Source organism: Melitaea cinxia, chromosome Z (assembly GCF_905220565.1).
Source record: "Melitaea cinxia chromosome Z, ilMelCinx1.1, whole genome shotgun sequence".
NCBI lineage: Eukaryota > Metazoa > Arthropoda > Insecta > Lepidoptera > Nymphalidae > Melitaea > Melitaea cinxia.
This window is the reverse complement of record NC_059424.1, coordinates 13,092,087-13,113,482: the sequence shown is the minus strand read 5'-3', so window position 1 is coordinate 13,113,482 and position 21,396 is coordinate 13,092,087. Positions and strand designations below refer to the sequence as shown.

The following is a 21,396-nucleotide window of genomic DNA, read 5'->3' as shown; positions in this document are numbered from 1 at the left end:
ACCTTTATTTCTTCAACGCATTCTGTAACAACGTGTAATCTAAGGACGCATATTTCAATGTTGTTGTTATTATGTTAATAACCATGCTATAAAGCTAACCTCACACTATAAAAATTACGCAATATAAGTAACTTAGGCAGATAAACATAATTAAATAAATATAAGTAGTATCAAGACAATTTTAAAGCAGCGCCATCTATGAGATTCCAAAAAAATCATCATCAATCCCTTTTTGGATATAAATAATTTAAATATGATCATGTTATGGCTGGAAATTAATGTGTCTACATTTCATTTATTTAAATTGAAGTGTATGGGAATTTGGTAAAAAATTAAGTAACTATTTTTTACATAATTCGAATGAGAATCATGTACTGAGTATCCTCCTTAAATATTGATAGTAATTCACCAGTCACCTGAATATACCGGGTGTATTTGGAACGCTTGAAAAAACGAAGACGCATGATAGTCTTGGCATGACCTGACATGATAAAAGTGAAAAAAATCAATTTTACTAAAGATAGTCTCTTTCTGTTACTGTACTTTCTGTAGATATGAAATGTAAAGAAGAAACGGGTAAATTAATATTATTTCAAAAGGTATAATCGTAGGTATTTTTTTGTGCTGTATAGCGTTCACGCAGACGACGTCGCGGGTAGCAGCTAATACATATGTTACGCTCAAAGATCGAAAACGCTCATTGAGCGGAAAAATAGCTCACAACGCGATGTGGTCACAGTAAAACATCCACATAGCGAAATTCGTTTTATGGCTCTAATGAAAACGCGCACGACGCGTTGTCGCAATCAAAGAAAGACCAAATAGCCAAATTCGTGTCGTGGCTTACATGCTATTCGATCTCAACGCGTTGTGGCAATGAAGAAAAGCCATGACGCGTATGGAATACTATTTGATTACAACGCACACTACTTTCCGATATAGATCCTACTAGGCCTAGGCTGGAAACGTTTTGGTAGATGTCCTTAAGAAATATTTTTCATTTTATAAAATCACGGCATAACGTGTTTCTCAGTATCAAATATATTAAGTATATAATTATATAAATTAAAATGAACCGATATTTATTATTTATTGAGATTACTTTATATTTAAAAAAATCAATGTATTAAGTAATAAATCACTCGACACAAAATATTCATATCATTTGTAAATTACTCATAATTCACATAAAATGATAAGGGTTTTAACTTTTTCAAGACAATTAAAATTCTTTCAAGAAATAAAAATATTTAACACAAATGTTTATTGATCACCAATAAACAACAACAATGTACCTATATTAGAAATAACTATAATTGTGAAAAATAAGTATTTGATTGCTATTTATTTTTACATGAACTATTACTGTGGCATTTTGAGTTGCATTTTATATTCTTGGAGCGACACTTGCACTTTTTATCAATACAGTATCTTTTGCAGTGGCACATTATAAACCCTTGCATACTTCCATACGATAACATAGATGCCGAGCGAAGTGTTAACGATGAAGTTGAGGGCACATCACAAATGTTAATAAAGTTGGTTTCAGAAAGTGTAAATTCATTACGTGCATAAAGTCTATCGAGTGTACCTTCCTTGTTTCCTAACTGGTAGAGAACTGATGGATTAATGCTCATAACAACACACATAACATTCCTGGGTGCTGCACGTTCTCTATCAACTTCAGGAACTCTAACTAAAACGTTAGTACCAATTTCAACACAGGGAAATTTCAAATTAGACAATGAAACCATTTTGTTTGCCTGTTCCTGTAGACCTAATTTAGCACATTCTCTTTCTACGTTTATGCTATTCTTTCTGAAACAGAGCTTACAAGTTACATTTGCTCTCTTTACTTTTTCTGTAGTCATAATAAAACTACGATCAGTGCTTGTTTCCACAAACTCACGTAATTTATCGTAAAACAATTCTTTTTTATTCGTCATAATTAGCGCTGACATTAAAATTCACTCTCATAAACAGAAAAGAAATGAATACAACTGAGGTTTCAATGCGTCTTTGCACCCGAGCCGACACCGACAAGTTACAACCTGTCCGTCGTGATATGGTTAACACAATGAATGCTCAGAACGCGTCATGGCTTTTCTTCATTGCCACAACGCGTTGAGATCGAATAGCATGTAAGCCACGACACGAATTTCGCTATTTGGTCTTTCTTTGATTGCCACAACGCGTCGTGCGCGTTTTCATTAGAGCCATAAAACGAATTTCGCTATGTGGATGTTTTACTGTGACCACATCGCGTTGTGAGCTATTTTTCCGCTCAATGAGCGTTTTCGATCTTTGAGCGTAACACATACATAAAAAAATCTAGTCCTAGCAATAAAAAACAAATAAATTGAATTTTATTATTTTTTAGTTTTTAGTTATCGCTACAGACAGGTTTCTCAGTCGGTATTTTTAGCAAGATCTTTCATTTGATATCCATACTGTGGGAAAGCATAAAAAACTTGGCGAGGACTGAACCAGAATTTCTTTGCATTGTTTTGTTGATATTTGTGTATTGCTTAGAAAAGGTTATGTAACATATCGATGAGCAATGATTCTGTCCGTTCGACATGTGTTATTTATATAATAGTTTTTATACGTGAAGACCTATCGTTAGCCAAACGTTGTTTTTACTGTTATATGTAATGTTGTTTGTGTTGTTGGTTTTTCAAATATCTAATAAGTAAATAAACTTAGTCCACCACCTTTACTAGTCCTCTATATTGGGTTTATTGTAACATCATTTTATTTTTCTAGTTACTTATGGAGTGCATTAAAATAATTTGACGTAACTTTATGTTTTGAGCTATTCTCACCAAACCCTTTCATTTGATACTCATTATAATAAAAATGCATTAAAAATAACTACTCCACTATCTTGGGTGTTCCGCCATGTCGGATTTAGAATGAAGTCATATTGCTAGCCGTGCATTGTCATCCAAACTAAATATGTCGGTATAATATATATGCGTCAAAATCGAGTTGCAAGATGGATTAATCATTGTGCTAAAGTAGAAATGTTAACAGCAAATGAGATTAAATCTGTTTTTAAAAATTTGACGGATAATCAACCAGGCACGACCATTTGAACTCTGAACATCTGAAGTTCGCGGGTGTTCACTTACCAAGGGTTCTTTTAAAAACGGTAGTTTTTCCCATCATCAAGAACAAAACTAGTAGATATACTATTGATAATAAGTGTAACTATCGATCAATATCTTTGGCCATTATTATAGCAAAAGTACTAGACAAGCTCCTTGACCAACAACTGAGGAAACATGCCAATCTACATAACGCTCAGTTTGGCTTTAGACCGGGCCTTTCCACGGAGACTATAGCCAGTATAAATGCTATGATAATTTGGAATTTCTAAAACAATCCATACGATTGACAGTGAAGAATTTTCACGTGGAAAGAGTACGTGCTTATATTGATAACTGGCCTCAACGTTTAAAGGACTGTATTGCAGCCTATGGAGACCACTTCAAATAAGCTTTATTGTATTGTCATCGGTCCTCGATAAGTCTACTAAGTTTAAATGCAATCTGAACTTTTGAAGTGGGTCAAAATGAAGTCCATATGAGTCGGATACAAACATACAAACATACAGGTGAAGCTAATAAAAAACGTGTTAAAATGTTTTTTTCTTTGTAACAATATTTAGGGCAATACTATGTATATTTATCAAAAAAAAAAAGATATAGTAGTCGGCTGGTACCTGTAACTCAAGAATTAAGTTGGTTACCTGTACTATACTCGTTCCTTTTTTTAAAAGAAAAAGATTAGTTATATCGTTTTAAATGTTTTGGTTACGAAATCGAGATGTTGTATGTATGATATAATAAATATTGACCTGACTGTGCACACTACCTACTTAGCTCTGCGATGAAATATAATACTGACATATTTGTGCCTATTCACAAGTGTAACTGACACTAATGACTCATTCGTATTGTACTACTTTATTTTATATATATTTATGTAAGGATGCTTAGATGAGATCAGCGTATTTCAAACGCTTTTATTATAAAAATAATAGATTACATTAACATGAGTATTAACTTTTAATTGAATTCGAATTTTCCAGAAAAGTATTCCTAAAAATCTCATATATATCTTCTAGTTACGGTGATAAACAAAAGATCCACGACCCATTACTAGTAATATTTAAATAATAAGAAAAAATGCAGGAAATATTAATCAAAAGCTGTCATCTCCAAGTTCTATTTCTTATTAATTACACGTTTGCTTCTACTGAGTATCGGGACCTAGCTAATTCGTTTCAAACTATGTCTAATTAATACTAATAATATAAATTTTTTAAACATTATTTTAACTTTGTCTTTGTTATAAAAAATAGCCCGTTGCAAATGAATTCTCCTTTAAATATTGTCTTAGGCGTAATGCTGGAAAAATGGAGATGACTTCTGAAAGTTAGCCCTTGAATTATAATAGAGGTAAAACAATTAATCTTTAATGAAAAGTATAAATAATTAACATAGGTATAATCATATGTCTTTAATGAATTATATTATTAAAAAAAACTAAAATACTCCAGGGTTGGAAATACATGGTTAAGCTAGCAGCACACAACAACGGCGCGTACCTCCATCATCAGCAGTTGACGAAAGAAGACGTCCCAGTTGTAGTCGACAAATGTCTTAGCTTCATATATGCACATGGTATGTATTACAAATATGAACTTATTTTGTTTATACAACTTGATCAAACGAGGCTACTGTCCACGCAATGACACGCGGCAACGACATTCTGTTTTGTTGGAATTTACTCTGTAAAGCTCGTGATATTAAAAAAATATCGGAAGTCAATAGTGCGAAATAACAAAACAAACAAACGCCCAGAGTTACGCTTTACAGCGCATTTTGCTGTTTATAGTATACCAGTTTTTACTGTATCTGTAAACTGATTTTCATCATTATAGCCTTTACAGTCCACTACTGGACATAGGCCTCCACAAGTTTACGCCAAAAATAACGTAAACTCATGTGTTTTGCCCATAGTCACTACGCCGGGCCGGCCTTGGTGACCGCAGTATTGGCTTTGTCGCACCGAAGACGCTGCTGCCCGTTTTCGGCCTGTATATTTCAAAGCCAGCAGTTGGATGGTTATCCCGCCATCGGTCGGCTTTTCAAGTTCCAAGGTGGTAGCGGAACTATGTTATCCCTTAGTCGCCTCTTACGACACCCACGGGAAGAGAGGGGTGGCTATATTCTTTAGTACCGTAGTCACACAGTACTACTACACAGTAAACTGATTTTAGACTTTCATTATTGTAATGATTTGTAATTAAATTAATATCAAAGAACATTTTTAATTTAAAACATCACGGTAAATCTTAAAACAAAAATCGCGTTTCGGAGGTGATATATATTGTGATATATGAAACTTTTTTTTGTATATTAGCGTTGCCCGCGGGCTCAAAATAATTGTATCTATATATCTATAATATATATAAAAGCGAAAGGTCACTCACTCATCACGAAATCTCCGAAACTATAACACCTACAAACTTGAAATTTGGCAGGTAGGCTCCTTATAAGACGTAGGCATCCGCTAAGAACGGATTTTACGAAACTCGACCCCTAAGGGGGTGAAATGGGGGTTGGAAGTTTGTATGAAAGTCCTATGTTTTTGAAGTAAGATGCTTGATATTTAAAATGTATGCTCTATAGATGATGAGAAGGTGTTCAAATAATGTATCTTTAAAAAATCAACTCCCTTTTGGGGTTAAAACGGAGGATGGTAGGTTGACTCACTCATCACGAAATCTGCGAAACTATAACACCTACAAACTTGAAATTTGACAGGTCCTTATAGGGCGTAAACATTTGCTAAGAACGGATTTTACGAAACTCGACCCCCAAGGGGATAAAACGGGGGTTGGAAGTTTGTATGAAAGTCCTATGTTTTTGAAGTAAGAGACTTGAAATTTAAAATGTATGCTCTATAGATGGTGAAAAGGTGTTCAAATAATGTATCTTTAGAAATCAACTCCCTTTTGGGGTTAAAACGGGGGATGGTAGGTTGACTCAATCACCACGAAACCTCCGAAACTATAACTCCTACAAACTTAAAATTTGGCAGATAGGTTTCTTATAGGGCGTAAACATCCGCTGAAAACGGATTTTACGAAATTCGACCCCTAAGGGGATAAAACGGGGATTGGAAGTTTGTATGAATGTCTTTTGTTATTAAGGTAAGCGACTTGAAATTTAAAATGTATGCTCTATAGATGGTGAGGAAGTGTCCAAATAATACATCGTAATCTATATATATAAAAGAGAAAGGTTACTGACTCACTCATCACGAGAACTCAAAAACCGCCAGATGGATTGACAAAGATGAAATTTGGCAAGGAGGTGGATTATATTGGGGTTGAAAGTTTGTATGAAACATATACAACAGCTATAAGTTCGCCTGATAGGTTATTTATACTGCAGCCTGAAAATAAAACTAAAAATGTGGTGTATAAAAAGGTTTTATAAAAATAACTATTAAATTATATTAAATTGTGCCTTTGAAAAAGTTACTCAGACTGATTGAAATTGAGTGAAGCATTTCATGTGACTGAAATACAAAAAAAATTGCGTTAAGCATGTTAATAGTAATGCATATCTTCATAACCACGCGGACATAGTCGCGGGCAACAGTTAGTGTATTATAAAACAAAATCCCCAAAAGCGTATGTGATCGATTCCCTCAAAATCTGCTGAACGGATTTTCATGCGGTCTCACCAATGGAGAGTGGGCTTCAAGAGGGAGGTTTACGGAACGTTTAAGCCGACTTTGATGAGACTTTCACTGGAAGTTTGCCGGGAAAACTTTGTGAGAAACTGATTTCAACGCGGGCGAAGCCGCGGGCACAGCTAGTAGATTATATAACTAATAATTTTGTTCTGGTAAGTACTGGTTCTAAATGAAAATTTGTTTTTGTTTTGGATGTTCATTTAGGAAAAAAGCTAGGCTATGTAATATTGTAGTACTTTATTTTTTTCAAATGAAAAACCGCGGGGCGCAACTAGTTGTTTTTAAAGAGTAAACTCCTGTCGCAATTCGGAACTGATATGTATGATGTGATTGATATGTGGTACTTTTATAAGCTAAAAGGTTTTCGACTACTAACTACGTTCCTTCAAATGGGGTGTTCTGTAGGTGTTATAAAACACGTTCCACGTAAAAAAATAACATTCTAGCCCTCCTTAAAATTTTACTTTATCTTAATATACGAGCTACACTGGTAAGGTACTTTATATAAGGCAAAAAGATATGGCATCGAATATTTGAAACAGGTCGTAATATCATTAACAAATATGTTATATTTCATAACCCTCCAAAACTATTTTTCTTAGCCCTATAAAACGTCGATGAAGTAGAAATAACAATACTAACTGCCGCATACAACTAAAGAACCGGATATGGAAACGAATTATTTTTCTCGTAGAATATGATAAAGAGATGAAGGTATCCATCACGTGTTCCAGGCAGCCTATCGGAGGGCATATACCGTCGCGCGGGCGGCTCGCTGGCGCTGTCGGAGCTGCTGGCGCGGTTCCGGCGCGACGCGTGGTCGGCTCAGCTCGCGCCGGGCCGGCACTCGGAGCACGACGCGGCCGGCGCGCTCAAGCGGTTCTTCAGGGACCTGCCCGAGCCGCTGGTACCGCGGGAGAAGCACGCCGACTTGATTGCCGCACTAGGTCATCATTTATACTCTAACTCTGTGGCTCTCAACCTTCTAGTGATACTCAGATATGGTATAGTCAAGTATGAACTAGATGGGAATCCATCCATTGTGTGAATGAGAATGGATGAAATGGAAGTGCGAGCAGAATACTAGCGTGAACTTATGTAAAAGGGTAACAAAAATAAATAAATAATATAAATAAATATCTACAGAATACACACAGGGTCATCTGTTCCTAAAGTAAGCAACTTAATGCTTGTGTTATAGGTAACAGCCGACTGGTATAGCTACTTTTTTTTTTCGATAAACATACTTATAAATAATACATATATAAATAAATATATATATTACACCCAGACTCAGGGTGGGAATCGAATCATAGCCCCCGAACCAGAAAGCAGGGTCACTACAAATTGCGGCAACGGGCTAGTAAAATGTATTAGTAGGAAACGGCTTAGCTTTAAAAAGAAAAATCTTTTGATGACGAGACACCATTTGACACAATGGCTGTTTTGCGACAAACCACCAAATGTTGGGAAGCAATATCTGGAGTAGGTACTTACTGTGACTCACTTTGCGTCCCACTTCTGCGGAGCATTTCAGTAGCTTGCAGTACCACCAGCGATCCACGACCGAAAAGCACCACTGCTCTTATTTGATATAATTGGCACAATTAATAACAATTAAAATAAATTGAGTAAATTAATTATTAATAAATATTCAATACACAATGAATCTTTGTTCAAATAAACGAGCAAACTCTTCATCTTTAAAATAAATTATTATATGTATTTACGTTAATACTCATTAATCTCATTTTATATGCAGATATTAAAGACAAAGCCGCCCGTTACACAGCGTACCGCGCCGTGATGACGTCACTTCCGCTGATCGCGCGCAACACCGCCCGCAAATTATTTGCGCACCTGTACTTTTTACACACAATGTCTCATGCCAATAAGATGAATGCAGAAAATTTAGCATCCGTTTGGGCACCTACAATCATGCCAGGCGCTTTGGTAAATATGTTAAATAAATATTTTGCCATGAGAGCCTCTTCTTTCTTACCTTAGTACGATGTGAGATTATAAAGCTGAAGAGTTATCTTGTAGTAGTCTAATTGCAAGAGTCTTCCTGTAGTTGGTATGGTAGCCAGAGCTCCTATGGAGGGTCGTACGTAGAGTCGGCGACGTCATTGAAATTCTGCCGATATTGCTGCTATAGGTTGGTATTGCTATTACAGCCTACTGTAGCCGCTTGCCACCAGGCGGACCCGCACACTTGTGTGCCACCCTAGTGGTATATATAAAAAAAATCTGTTATTTCAAACTGATTTCTATATCCTTCATTAGACTTGACTGTTGCTCAATAAAGTGATAAAGTTATCGTATTATCGCGTTATCGTTATTCGTTACTCGAAAGTTTGGCATTCGTATAAACTAAACAAAAGATGTACAGTGTAATCAAAGAGTAAATGTGTACTGGCAGTTAAGTAATCATTCAACCAATTTATATATTGAAAGATGATGAGATGCCGGTGATTTTTTTTTAATTTAAAAATTGTATTCGAATTTTTAATGACCATTTTATTATCTTTTGGGATGTGTGGCGCGAACTTGGGGAGGCCTATGTCCAGCAGTGGACTGCGATAGGCTGAAGTGTGTATCTTTAGTATCATTCAGGGTCTATTTTGTGCCAATATCATTATCATTTCGTTTTACAAATTAATGTAGTTTTAATGCATGATTTTATAATTGTTTTAGGCGAGTAACACGCTACAGACTGCTTGGTCGGCCAAGGAGCAATACGTAATTAGAGATTTAATAGCCAACTACAATGATATATGGGAGCCGACTGAGGCTGAAATTCGACGGGAAGCTTCCATACGTCGAGTATTGTTGCGTGTACTCAGTAACACGGCGCCCACACCTCCAAAAGCAGCCGGAGACCTCAAGGCTTGGATTTACGTGCATGACAGAAATACTTGCCATCAAGTAGCTGTAAGTGTTATTTCTGCTTGTGTTAAACCTACATATAAATGAGACCCAGAACCCTTAGCTGGTACCCGTAGATAGATAGGGTCACTGCAAACTGAGGGCAAGTCATGAGTATTGTTACTCGACTAAAGTTTACTCTGTCGCATTGCTCTACTAGTTAATTATTAATAGCGAAGGAATCATATTTTCTAGAATTTGTTGTATTCATTTTAATTTTTCCTCTTTCCTTATCAACAACAACAACAACAACTCTTGAGTTTTAGACGCTTTAGTTTCTTATTTACTCAGTGGCATTAAACAAGTATTTACCTTCATACTTTCTGTTAATGTCTATGTGAACTATTCATTAGAACATAAGCGATAACATATGCGTTAATATTTTACAAAACTTACGCCGAGTTGCACGAAAAGAAATTAAAATTTAAGTAGTGATTAAACTAATTTAATCGTAAGAATTGTATGAAATTCTTGTTATTTCATTAGTTTAATCTCTACTTAAATTTTAATTTTGTTTCGTGCAACTCGGCGTTAGTCAAGATATTTAACAAATATAGTTTAGATAGTTATATTGTATGATGAATGTATGTTATGTTAATTAATTTTTACAATATATTTTAGCTTACACCAAACAAAACAAGCTCGGATGTATGCATAGAACTCTGTGAGAAGGCAAAAATGGATTCTCACTTACTTATGCTCGAAGAGGTTATATGCAGTGAGTCGATGCGTCGTGTGGTTCACATAGACGAGATAGTCTTAGACGTGGTCCTTAGATGGGGATACTGGGACGAAGAAGATAGGAAAGATAATTATTTACTAGTTAAGGAAAATAAGTTACTACACGAATTAGAAGGGTTACGGCATACGACGTCACTGGTCTGTGGTGAACTGCGACTCGCGAATGAAATTATGAAGACCTTCAAGCTGCATATGTTCGAGGTTAATAATTCAAAATTGTGCTATTTTAAAGACAAACAGGTTGGTTTATTTTTAAGTTTTTTTTTTGTATGTACTAAATAGTAGACAATTAAATTATAAATATATTCATTTGATAACGATTAAATTAAAATTTTGAAATTAATGCAGTTACAAGTTATTAAAACTATTCTTACGACGTCGTTTAGCAATATATTTTTATTATTGACTATAGAAAACGGCCATCGGCATAGGATGTAGATTTACTTTTTAAGACATTTTGTGGTAGTTCGGTAACGGTAGTCCCATAACGTATCGGACTGTTAGTATTTCGTATGACAGATCTAACAGTGTAAGGTAGTAGTAGTTTTTGTGTATATACAATAAACGTATTATATTAGCTGCGATGTGTATGTAAAAATGGTATTATTATTAATAGAATATTGTAAAACTATATAAAATTCATTCTGCGAGACACCTGTGTCTTTCTTGCCAGTCACTAATTAAATTATATTTTATAATTCGTACCATATAATTTAGGAACTCTTTATACTAGCATATTGTATTATTTTGTCAATCAGAAAATAAGAAAGGCCTGAGGTCTGTCATCTTAAAATATAACACATTACGTCTCTTTCCAAAGTTCGATGTGCAATATTTATGGCCGGATACAGTACTTTTATACTTGTTTTACTGTGTTATTCTTGTTTCACCTTGTTATCTAAAATGTTAAAGTATTTTTTTATTAATATAATATTTAACTTTTTTATTATTCTAGGGTTCGCACAAAATAGAAGAATGGCAAATAAAAGACATTTTGTGGTATGTTGGTTACGAACCAAAGCGAAATCCTCAATCACGTTGGGCTATTACTTTTATTCCAAGAAACAATAAACCAAAACGGTAAGTTTATTTCATTAGTTTTTGTTCAACCGGATTTGTAGGTCTATTTTCAGAATAAATAAATAGTATTCGAGCAAATAATTTAAATAAAAAGGTTACTTTATATTGAAACCTACGATTTGAGTAATCGACAATGCATTGCTCTTGTACAACTAAAATACAATGTAGCTACGTTCGTTCCTAATTGTTCTTTAGATACAAAGTGCTTCAATAATGTATATATGTAGTTAAACGAATAGCCATATGTTACATTAGATATGACTGTCGCATACAGTGGATAATGGTCTAATATACATTAATGTAAAAATAATGTTTAATATTTTAATAGTTCTTACCTAAGTATAGTTTTCTAAACATTCTAAGTTTATATGTAATTTTTTAATTAAAACGCCGCTCAAAAATACTTATTTCAATAATAAAAAGGCTTTTATATTTCTTAATTACTAAAAATAACATAACTTATTTAGAAATTTTACTATTTAATACTAATGTTAATACCATACTTATGCATTATGCTACCCTTAGACGTAACTATTAAATATATTTTACATTTCCATAACAGCAGTAAAGATCGACCTTGGTTCGGGTGCACTATAGCTGGCGCTGTGACGGAAGACCAGCTCAAGTGGATGACGGCCTTGATCTTCGCTGAACACAAAAACATTCTGCCGACTCCGCGACTGGTCATTACATAGGCGCTATAACAACATGTAGTAACTTTGTAAAAAAAGTAACTAACGAATTTATAATTTTTTCTTAAAGGGCTGCCAGCTGCAGAAACGTGTTACATGTTGCCTAGATAAGTTACTTGTAATTTCTTAGAAGACAATTTTCCTTTCCTTAGTTCTCGCACTGTGATATGCTTGCAGTACAATATTTATTATGGAATTTTGAAATAGTTCATTATTTTTGATCAGCGAGAGTGAAATTTATTACATAAAATTTATGAGGCAACAAATAAATAAAAAAATTTCGTAATTAATGAAGATGTGTATCAAATGTATAAACTAATTTGAAGTAAGAACTTTTCTTTATGATACCGGATAATGACGTCAATAACTTTCTATATAATTTGAGTACATTTATTGCTATTAACTTTACTACAGTAAATTTAGTACTTTAATTTAGCCCGGTGTAAGACACAGGAAATGCTCCTCTGATAATATTGTTTGTAAGGCTTCTATTGTTTTTTATTTTAATTGGGACCACATGTCATTTAACACGTGAAATAAAAAGAATGACAAAGACTTAAATTGCAAAACGTTCCTTCACTTAAAATAATGTTTATAACGTGATGACGTTATTTCACTTTATCGAAAAAACATTCAGCCAACTGGATGTACACTCTTCATTGGAACTTAAGTACGATTATTATGATAATATCACTTTTACTTTTTTAATTAATTTTTACCAAACTTTAGAGAAAAAAACCGCCTAATTCTATGTATATCATTCTAGCCCGTAAGCGAATAATATATTGCACAATGTTGATAATTGTCTAGATTTTATATTAAATATTTGACTATTTTTAAATAAGCCTGCTTGGATATTTTATGCTTGGTTTTAAATACTATGTATTGTAATACATCTTAATAAAAGTATGCGGGCTGTTTTTAGTTATGACTTTTCTTGCCTTATATTTTTTTAGAACCGTAAAAACTCTTTTATAAGCGAAAATAATCGTGGCATCGTCCTATAATCACGAACACGAACGTCACCTTGTATTTATTGTAACAAGGAACACTAATTTTACAAACAGAAACAGGGTGAATTGTCTTTTTATGAACTGCGTTTTTATAATTACTTTAAGCGGGAGCTGAAGATAATAAATTGATAAAAACATGAAAAGTGTCGACAACAAACAATTGATCTATTGTTTAAAAGTCTAGTATAGTAATTATTGAAATATATCAGTTAGAAATATATCAGTGAGATCCACGCACAATGAGTGTCGTCAACTTTTATAAAACGATATACTCGTAAATTTATTAAATTTTATAATACAGTAAGTTAATATATAGATTTTTGTCTAATATATTTTATTACATGTAAAACAAGTTACCATATAGTGTAAGATATATTCAGTTTGTATGTTATTATCAGTAACATAACGCACTTTAAATTTACGTTACTGTCATTTAGTATTAGATTTACAGGTTGATTTTATTAAATTTTAAAATAATTTAAAATTCATCAATTTAATATTTTCAATGATTGACTGCAACTCGTCGAGAAAATCAGATTATGTCCATTTCCTATACTCAGAAAACAATGCCGTTTTCCTATGAGTTGCTGAATTTAAAACTTAAAATCGGGCTTTAGTTATTAAATCATATTTTTTCTTAATAGTAAGACCGATAAGTAAATTGTTATTGAAAAGTTATATATGTATGTGATAAATAAAAATGTACTTTGCCGATACTAAATAAACCGGAATTATTTTAGGTCAAAATGCAATAATGCGTCAGTATTTTGTATACTAAATATTACCTTGTTTAATGATTTGTTTTTTTATTTTTTATTTTACGTATTGAAATATTAAATAATAAAATGAATTTATAATAAGTGTAATGTATATTTTCGTAAGTTTGGTGTTTTTTTTCTATAACGACAGTAATTTTTTTATATAAGTTTCATAGATATCCTATTACATTATGAAACTGACCTAGTGTCGCGCAAAGAAAATATATATTAATATGTTCAAGAATTTGGTATATAAATTTTAGGAGTTGCGATTTGTGTAATTAAATGTTGAAAACAATGCGTTTTCTAAATTCAATGATCGTTGTATAACTGTGGCAATGTATGTATGTACCTACAACAATAATTTTCATCAATAATTCAGAAGGTAATAATTTCAAACTCAGTCAATGCCATTTCTCCATAATTTCACTTTCTATCTTCAATGGGAACTCGTTTGTGATTGGCTATTTTTACACCGACTTCCAAAAAAGGAGGAGGTTCTTAATTCGATTGTAATTTTTTTTATTTTGTAAATGAGGAAAAACTTAAAATTATGTTTGAAATTTTTACATAATGTTATACTGGGGTTGAAAGGAATTTAATTCGTATCAAATCTCAATTTCTCAAAATTTTACTAAAAATATTTTAATTTTGAGATAACAAATTTTAAAATTAACGTCTGTATTATAACATTGTTGTTTCATCTGCGGTGAAATGTGCTGTGTAGAGTATGCGATGGCTTTGATTCAATGTCAAGATGTTAAGGTCAAATTTAGATCAAAATCAAACGAAACCATTACTTTATAATATAATACTAGCCAACCCCGCAAACGTTGTTTTGCCATATATTTTATTAACCTTCTCAATGCACCCCCCCCCCCCCCCTTATAATTTACCGGAATGAAAAATAGATGTTGGCCGATTCTTAGACCTACCCGATATGCCCACAAAATTTCATATTATTTTATTAACTCTGTTAACCCTTTTTAATCTCAGAAAATAATGTTTGTATTATTTCGGTTTACTGAAAGTATATAAATATTTTCGCTCTTAAAGGTCCTATTAATGTCTTTTTTTTTATTGTTTCGACCCATCAGAGTTCAGTAAACAAGATAACAAATCAGACTAAATTAATATTAATGATTATTTACATCTTGCATAGTCATCATCAAAATTATCAAAAAAAATTTTGTTTATCAATCTGGTATACTTAAATGTATAACAACTAACTATACCAATAGTAAGAATGAAATTGGATTCCCTCGGGTAAAAGTGCATATGATTTAAATTTGACATCTTTGATCATTCAGTCATAGCCTTTCTTTACTCCCTAACATTTATGTCAATTCAGGTATTGAATAAGAATAAAAATATTTCTACACAAACATTTTATACGAAATATATTTTTATATATTCATATACATATTTTTTTATAAAGGTATATAAAAAAAAAAATTAAATGCCAAAGGAAACTTTGTGAATTATGTATATAATATTCTAGAGTGTAAAATTTTTGCTTGTATTGAATTCGGTTTATCAGATAAAAATGAGCCGTTTGTTCAACGATTCTGGAATCATTATTTATTTTACTAATATTGTAATTCTATACTTAAAACCAATGCTTGAAAAACTGCAAAACCTGTAGTAGTAGGAATTTGCATTCACTTATTAAAAATATCAAATATTATCATTATTTAGACTTACATAGGACTATATATACAAATATACATTTTTAAATCTCGATAATTTTTAAAATTTTACTGCATATCAAATCATCAAACAAAATTGTTAAAAAAAAAGGATAAACAGAGGAACCGAATACGAATTTATGTAATTGTTCCTCTTTTTTGTTTAGCGTGGGGAAAATCCTCATGGACACCCTCTGGCATGAAGGACTCCGGAGAGGGGTCAGACTCTTACTGAATAAAAACCGCCACGTGTGTCCGCTCCGTTGCTATTGCCGGAGTCGCAGGAATTTAAATTATTCTGCAAACCCCGGCAGCGTTGCCTTTACAAGTCCCCTTCTTCTCCTCCCTTTCTTCCTTTATACTTCCCTTATGGGTGGCGCGCGCCGGCACCGCGTGCACCAACCCAGGCAGATTTGATGGTTGGCCGAACCCCCCCACCCCCCCCGGAACAGACCGCCTTCTGCCTGGCGCTTACCCGCACCGTCCGGATAGTGCCAACGTAAGTCAATAAAGACCGGGGTGGCACTAGGGAAAGCGCCTTAGCGCCCCCGGGGCAGGCGAGCGAACCCAGCCACCCCGTCCCCAACGTGGGGGAAGGTAAAACCGATCCCCACGTCTCCGTGCCACCATAGCGCCTGCGCTCACGCAATCTGAGAAGCAGAGCAAGTGGTACCCGGAACGCACCTGCCCCCGCGCTTTCGCGCCACGGGTCTGGCGAGCGAACTCACCCACCCCGTCCTCTCCCCGTGCCGCGTCTCAACGCCACACCCTCTCCGTCAGCAGCCTACGTGCCACCCTGCGCCGCGTACGAACTTCGAGTCGAAAGACGGGCTTACCAGGTCCCGCTCCCGGAGCGAGAAACGAGTCGGCAAGACCAAAAGTCCGCCAGACCCGCCACCGGTGATCCGAAACCGAGACCCGTCCCGCCCCGGGCCGAGAGACGAGTCGCGAGACCCCCATAAGTCGGCAAACCCGCCCCCGGTGATCCGGGACCGAGACCCACCCCTGCAGCGGAAAACAACGGATCCGGTGATCCGGGACCGACTCAGAGGCCTTTTCCTTCCTTAGGAGCGTGCCCAACGGCCTCGACACTACACTTTCGCGCCTCCCTGGGACGCGACCCAAATGCCCCGGCACCCCAATGCGCTTACGTGCCCTTCCCCTGGTTTTGGGTCCGAGGGGGTCCGATAGCCCACGGCCCCCAACTAGCCGCAGGCGGCGTTCCCGTATCCGCCAGCTGAGGGGCGCGCTCAGTAGGAGTTCAGCAACTCCTCTGGGTATGTAACTGTTCCTATGTCAATTACGTATAAGTGTCAATTACTTAGTAGTAATATGAAATAGTTTATAACTTATATTTTCTTTGATCTGTTTATTGTTCTTAAAAATTTGCCGCCACTAATGATTATAATAACCTCGTAAATTATGCATATGAATCGCGAAAAACTTCAGAATATTTTTTGGTTATTTCCGCTGAAAACCACGTTGTTTACAATTGGACGCAAAATAACATAATAGTCTCTTCAGTCAGTCAGTCTTCACATCTGTGTTTTCAGATGATGTATCCAACAACTATTACAAAACGAAAATTTTTTAATGCTTACTTAAACAAGCTCAGAAAAGTAGTAGCTTGAAATATTTTGATAAAATAATTCATTGGTAATATTAAATTATCCAATTGAATATTTAAATATACTGGACATGTATTTGATTTAAGCTTGAAAACAAAAGTCTTCGAGCAATGCGTCCTGCCTGTCTTAACATACGCAGCCGAGACGTGGACACTGACAAAGGGACTGGTCCACAAGTTTAAAGTCGCTCAACGTGCAATGTAACGGGCTATGCTTGGAGTTTCTCTCAAAGATAGGATTAAAAATGAGACTATCCGCGAGAGAACGAAAGTAACCGACGTAGCCCACAGAATTAGCAAGTTGAAGTGGCAGTGGGCTGGCCATCTGTGTCGCAGGACCGATGGCCGTTGGAATAGACGGGTCCTGGAGTGGAGACCGCGTCTTGGGCAAACGCAGTGTGGGACGTCTTTCGGCCCGTTGAACCGACGATCTACGTAAGATTGCCGGTGTAGGCTGGATGAGGATGGCGGAAGACCGGGATGTCTGGCGTGAACTTGGGGAGGCCTATGTTCAGCAGTGGACTGCGATAGGCTGAAGTGAAGTATTTGATTTAGTAAAAGAAATCATATTCAGTTTTTATCAGCTGTAAATGTAGAAATTTTATATCCCTTTTTGATTTTTTTACTACATTTTATATACGAATACCCAATAAATTAACAATTATCTAAATATTGAAAACTAAAAGCTATTCAGTAAATCATAGATCGTCAAACATCGTGTAACTAATATTATTAAACATTAGTGTAATTGTAAAACTAACGTTTATTAAATATATAACAAAATAAATAAACAAGTAAATAGAAGTGAGGAAACATTCCATGTGATTTGTTTGTATATTAACTTTTGTCTCCTAATAATTATGTAGTTGTATGTTTCTGCTCTAACGTTGTATTCACATTTCGCATGTAAAATCGTCAATAAATGTGTACTATATCAAAACTATGGTTTTGTTTCTTTCTATAGTGTTATTCTATCCTAAATTTTTATCTTCACTAACAGAAAGAAACTCAAGGTTCAATTACTGTACGAAAAGGTCGAATTTTCTGCAAAATTAGACAATTTAGCAGACTCAAGTTAACGATTTGACGTAATAAAAGTACCTACTCATTTACTTAAAGTTGACTAACCATTTTATTCTGAAAAAGTAATTAATTCTGGTATGTGACGTGATTAAACAAAGCCTTAATAACCATGTTGCTCAATTAGTTTTTAGGTTTTAAGTTGTCATGAACAAATTTAAGACAATAGCTAGTGTTCAAAGGATACAATATTTCATTTACTTTATTACTTAAAGGCTCATAATAGTAACATTACTGAGAAATTGCACAGATAAACTTACGTGATGTACCTACCTACTTATTACCTACACTTTTTTAATAACGTACCACGTTTTGATAAAAGTAAAATGAGAGAGATAATAACTTAAAAAGCAAACTTGCTGTTTAAGTTATAATCTTTACAAAGTATATTTATATAACAACGACATCAATTGTTATCAAGAAACGCTTAAAATAAAGGCAATCGATGTCGCCACGGATGTCGCCGGTGCCGGCGCGTGCCAGCCGCGAGCGTAACCGCACGCCACCGCCCGCAGGACCGCATCAAAACAAAATCACTTTTAACATTAATAAACCATATTACTCTAATTTGCCTTTACTTTCGACTTCTTTTAACAAACCTTAAAAGCCCTGTAATGTGTACCAGTTGTTTTTTACCTCCACCTCATATCGGATGATTTTTTTGTGTTTTACATTCTATACTTGTTATTAATTAACTGGATACAGCTTTTGTTAGTTTTTTGAAAGGTCACATGACTGTGCACATTAATTCAAACAAAGTCTTCGATAAATCACAAGTATGACTGACAAAACCACAACAAATAGTAAGCAGTTGACAGAGGATGAGATTAATAGGGTATGTATATATTTGTTTTTTTTTTTTTTAATTATTATTGTAATACAGAGTATTGAAATTAGATACGAGTAAGTCACTAAATTATAAACACCTATGTACCTTATCTGAGATCATCACGTACAATATTAGAAATGTATGTATCAAATGATAGGTATCTGTATCGTGTTTGATTCCCGCTTAGGGCAGATATTTGTAAAAGCAAACAGTTGTTTCTGTTCAAGGTTTACCTCCTTGTGGGTCAACTCCCGTGGTTATAGAGAGATCTTAAAGCCGTCGAGTCCCGGTTGTCACCGTCGACACCTGGTAGCTTTCGTTTCTCATTGTAAGAATATTATCCGCCAACCCTCGTTGGAGCAAAGCGATTTAAGCTTCTTTATCTACATAGAGTTCTCGGCCCAGCAAGGGGCTGCTTCCAGACGTACTCAGTTCAGTTCAGTATCAAATATAATGGGGATGTAATAATAGTTTACCGCTGTTGGCTGCAACTATAACAACCTACTATTTTACTACCGTTTAAGCTTTAAATGATTGTTCAAAACTAAAACGACAACATTATCTACTACGTTTATAATTTATTGTAAAAACATAAAAAAATTAACACGAAATTATAATTTATACTTTTTACAATTTAATTAAATACAATAAATTAAAAAAGGACATTTATTGTAATATGAACGTGACGCTTATTAATATTCTGCAAAACGCGTTTAATGCTACCTTTTTTGCAAACAAAATTAATGACTGTAAATGATTAGGTACTTTATTTAAACGGTTTTTTATTTTTATTGATTTTGACTGCAAAGGAAAAAATCAATAAAATCAATAATAATTATACTTATGTGAGACGTACGTTATGTGTTTTTCGTATGGTCTTACGATCTTCCATAATTCAATATTATTTTGTACTAAATTAATGTAGGTACTAAGGACTTTAAGGTAGTTAAGACAACCATTTAAAAACATAGGGGTATTAGTTTAGGACCTGCGCTCATTTCGTCTGGTTTCGATTAATGTGTATACAGTTATAGATCATGATGCGTCACTTTATTGTAGGTATACTGTAGAATTGTTCGCTTTTATTTAATACTTCCTGACAAAACTTCGTCAACATTATTACAAAGGCAGAGGAAAAACCTTAAATATATCGGAAAAGAGATTTCTGGTGTGATGTACCTACACAAAAAGTTACAAAAGCTGTTTTTTTTTTATTGTGGATGTCTCTACACTTAAAGTAAACCTATTGACATAAAAAGAAATTAAGCCTCCGGTATCATAACTGAAAGTCGCATCTAAATTTACCACGTTTTACGTGGCACCGAAACTAACACGTTATGTATATACACAACAACGACAGACAAATTCTGTAACTTGTTCGTCTTACCTTTTTAACCGACTTCAAAAAAGGAGGAGGATTCAATTCGACCGTATATTTTTTTATGTATGTTCGGGGATAACTCCGTCGTTTATGACCGACAATTATATTGACGTTCATTTTTATAGACACCTTTTCATTAATTTTTCCTGAAAAACATTTGTCAAGTAAATACGCATTATCAAAGATTACTCCAAAAGTTGTAATCAGATCTCGATGAAATTTAAACGTGACCACGTGATTAACATCGGCTTTCGATTAAATTAAAAATTATCAAAATCGGTAAAGTTAGTTATGTGAAAGTAAAAGTTATGCCGATTTTCGAGTTTCCCTCGATTTCTCTGAGATCCCATCATTAGATTCTGGTTTCTTTATTGTGGTACCACACCAGGGATATGTTCTTTCCAACAAAAAAAGAATTATTAAAATCGGTTCATAAACGACGAAGTTATCCCCAAAAATACATTAAATATATATATGTATAAATATGCGGTCGAATTGAGTAACCTTCTCCTTTTTTTGAAGTCGGTTAAAAAATTACCTTCAATTTCCATCGAAAAGTAACACAACAACGGTTGTCGACAAAATAATTAATTAAATACACATTATTAGCGATAGCTCAAAAATTACTAATCAGATCTAGATCAAATTTAAATAGGACCACACGAAAAGTATTAGCTTTCGATTAAAAGAAGAATTGGTACTCAGTAAAAAGTGAATGAGTTCCTTCTTTGTGTAAAGTCGGTTAAAATGAAATTAATATTGCATTAATTAAATTCTATTACATTCTATTTAGCAATTTAAG

The 21,396-nt window shown here is 34.4% G+C and overlaps 1 protein-coding gene across 1 annotated transcript in view; it reads left to right on the top strand.

The window, feature by feature from the left end:
- LOC123668414 (arf-GAP with Rho-GAP domain, ANK repeat and PH domain-containing protein 2) overlaps positions 1–14,028 on the top strand; it is a 29,025-nt gene extending 14,997 nt beyond the window's left edge. The window contains exons 5-11 of the mRNA XM_045602148.1: positions 4,568–4,691; positions 7,512–7,724; positions 8,540–8,730; positions 9,475–9,711; positions 10,327–10,686; positions 11,402–11,526; positions 12,089–14,028. Coding sequence (XP_045458104.1) covers positions 4,568–4,691; positions 7,512–7,724; positions 8,540–8,730; positions 9,475–9,711; positions 10,327–10,686; positions 11,402–11,526; positions 12,089–12,221 — 1,383 coding nt within the window. The 3' untranslated portion in view covers positions 12,222–14,028. The remainder of the gene's footprint in view (positions 1–4,567; positions 4,692–7,511; positions 7,725–8,539; positions 8,731–9,474; positions 9,712–10,326; positions 10,687–11,401; positions 11,527–12,088) is intronic.
- Positions 14,029–21,396: the final 7,368 nt, after the last annotated feature.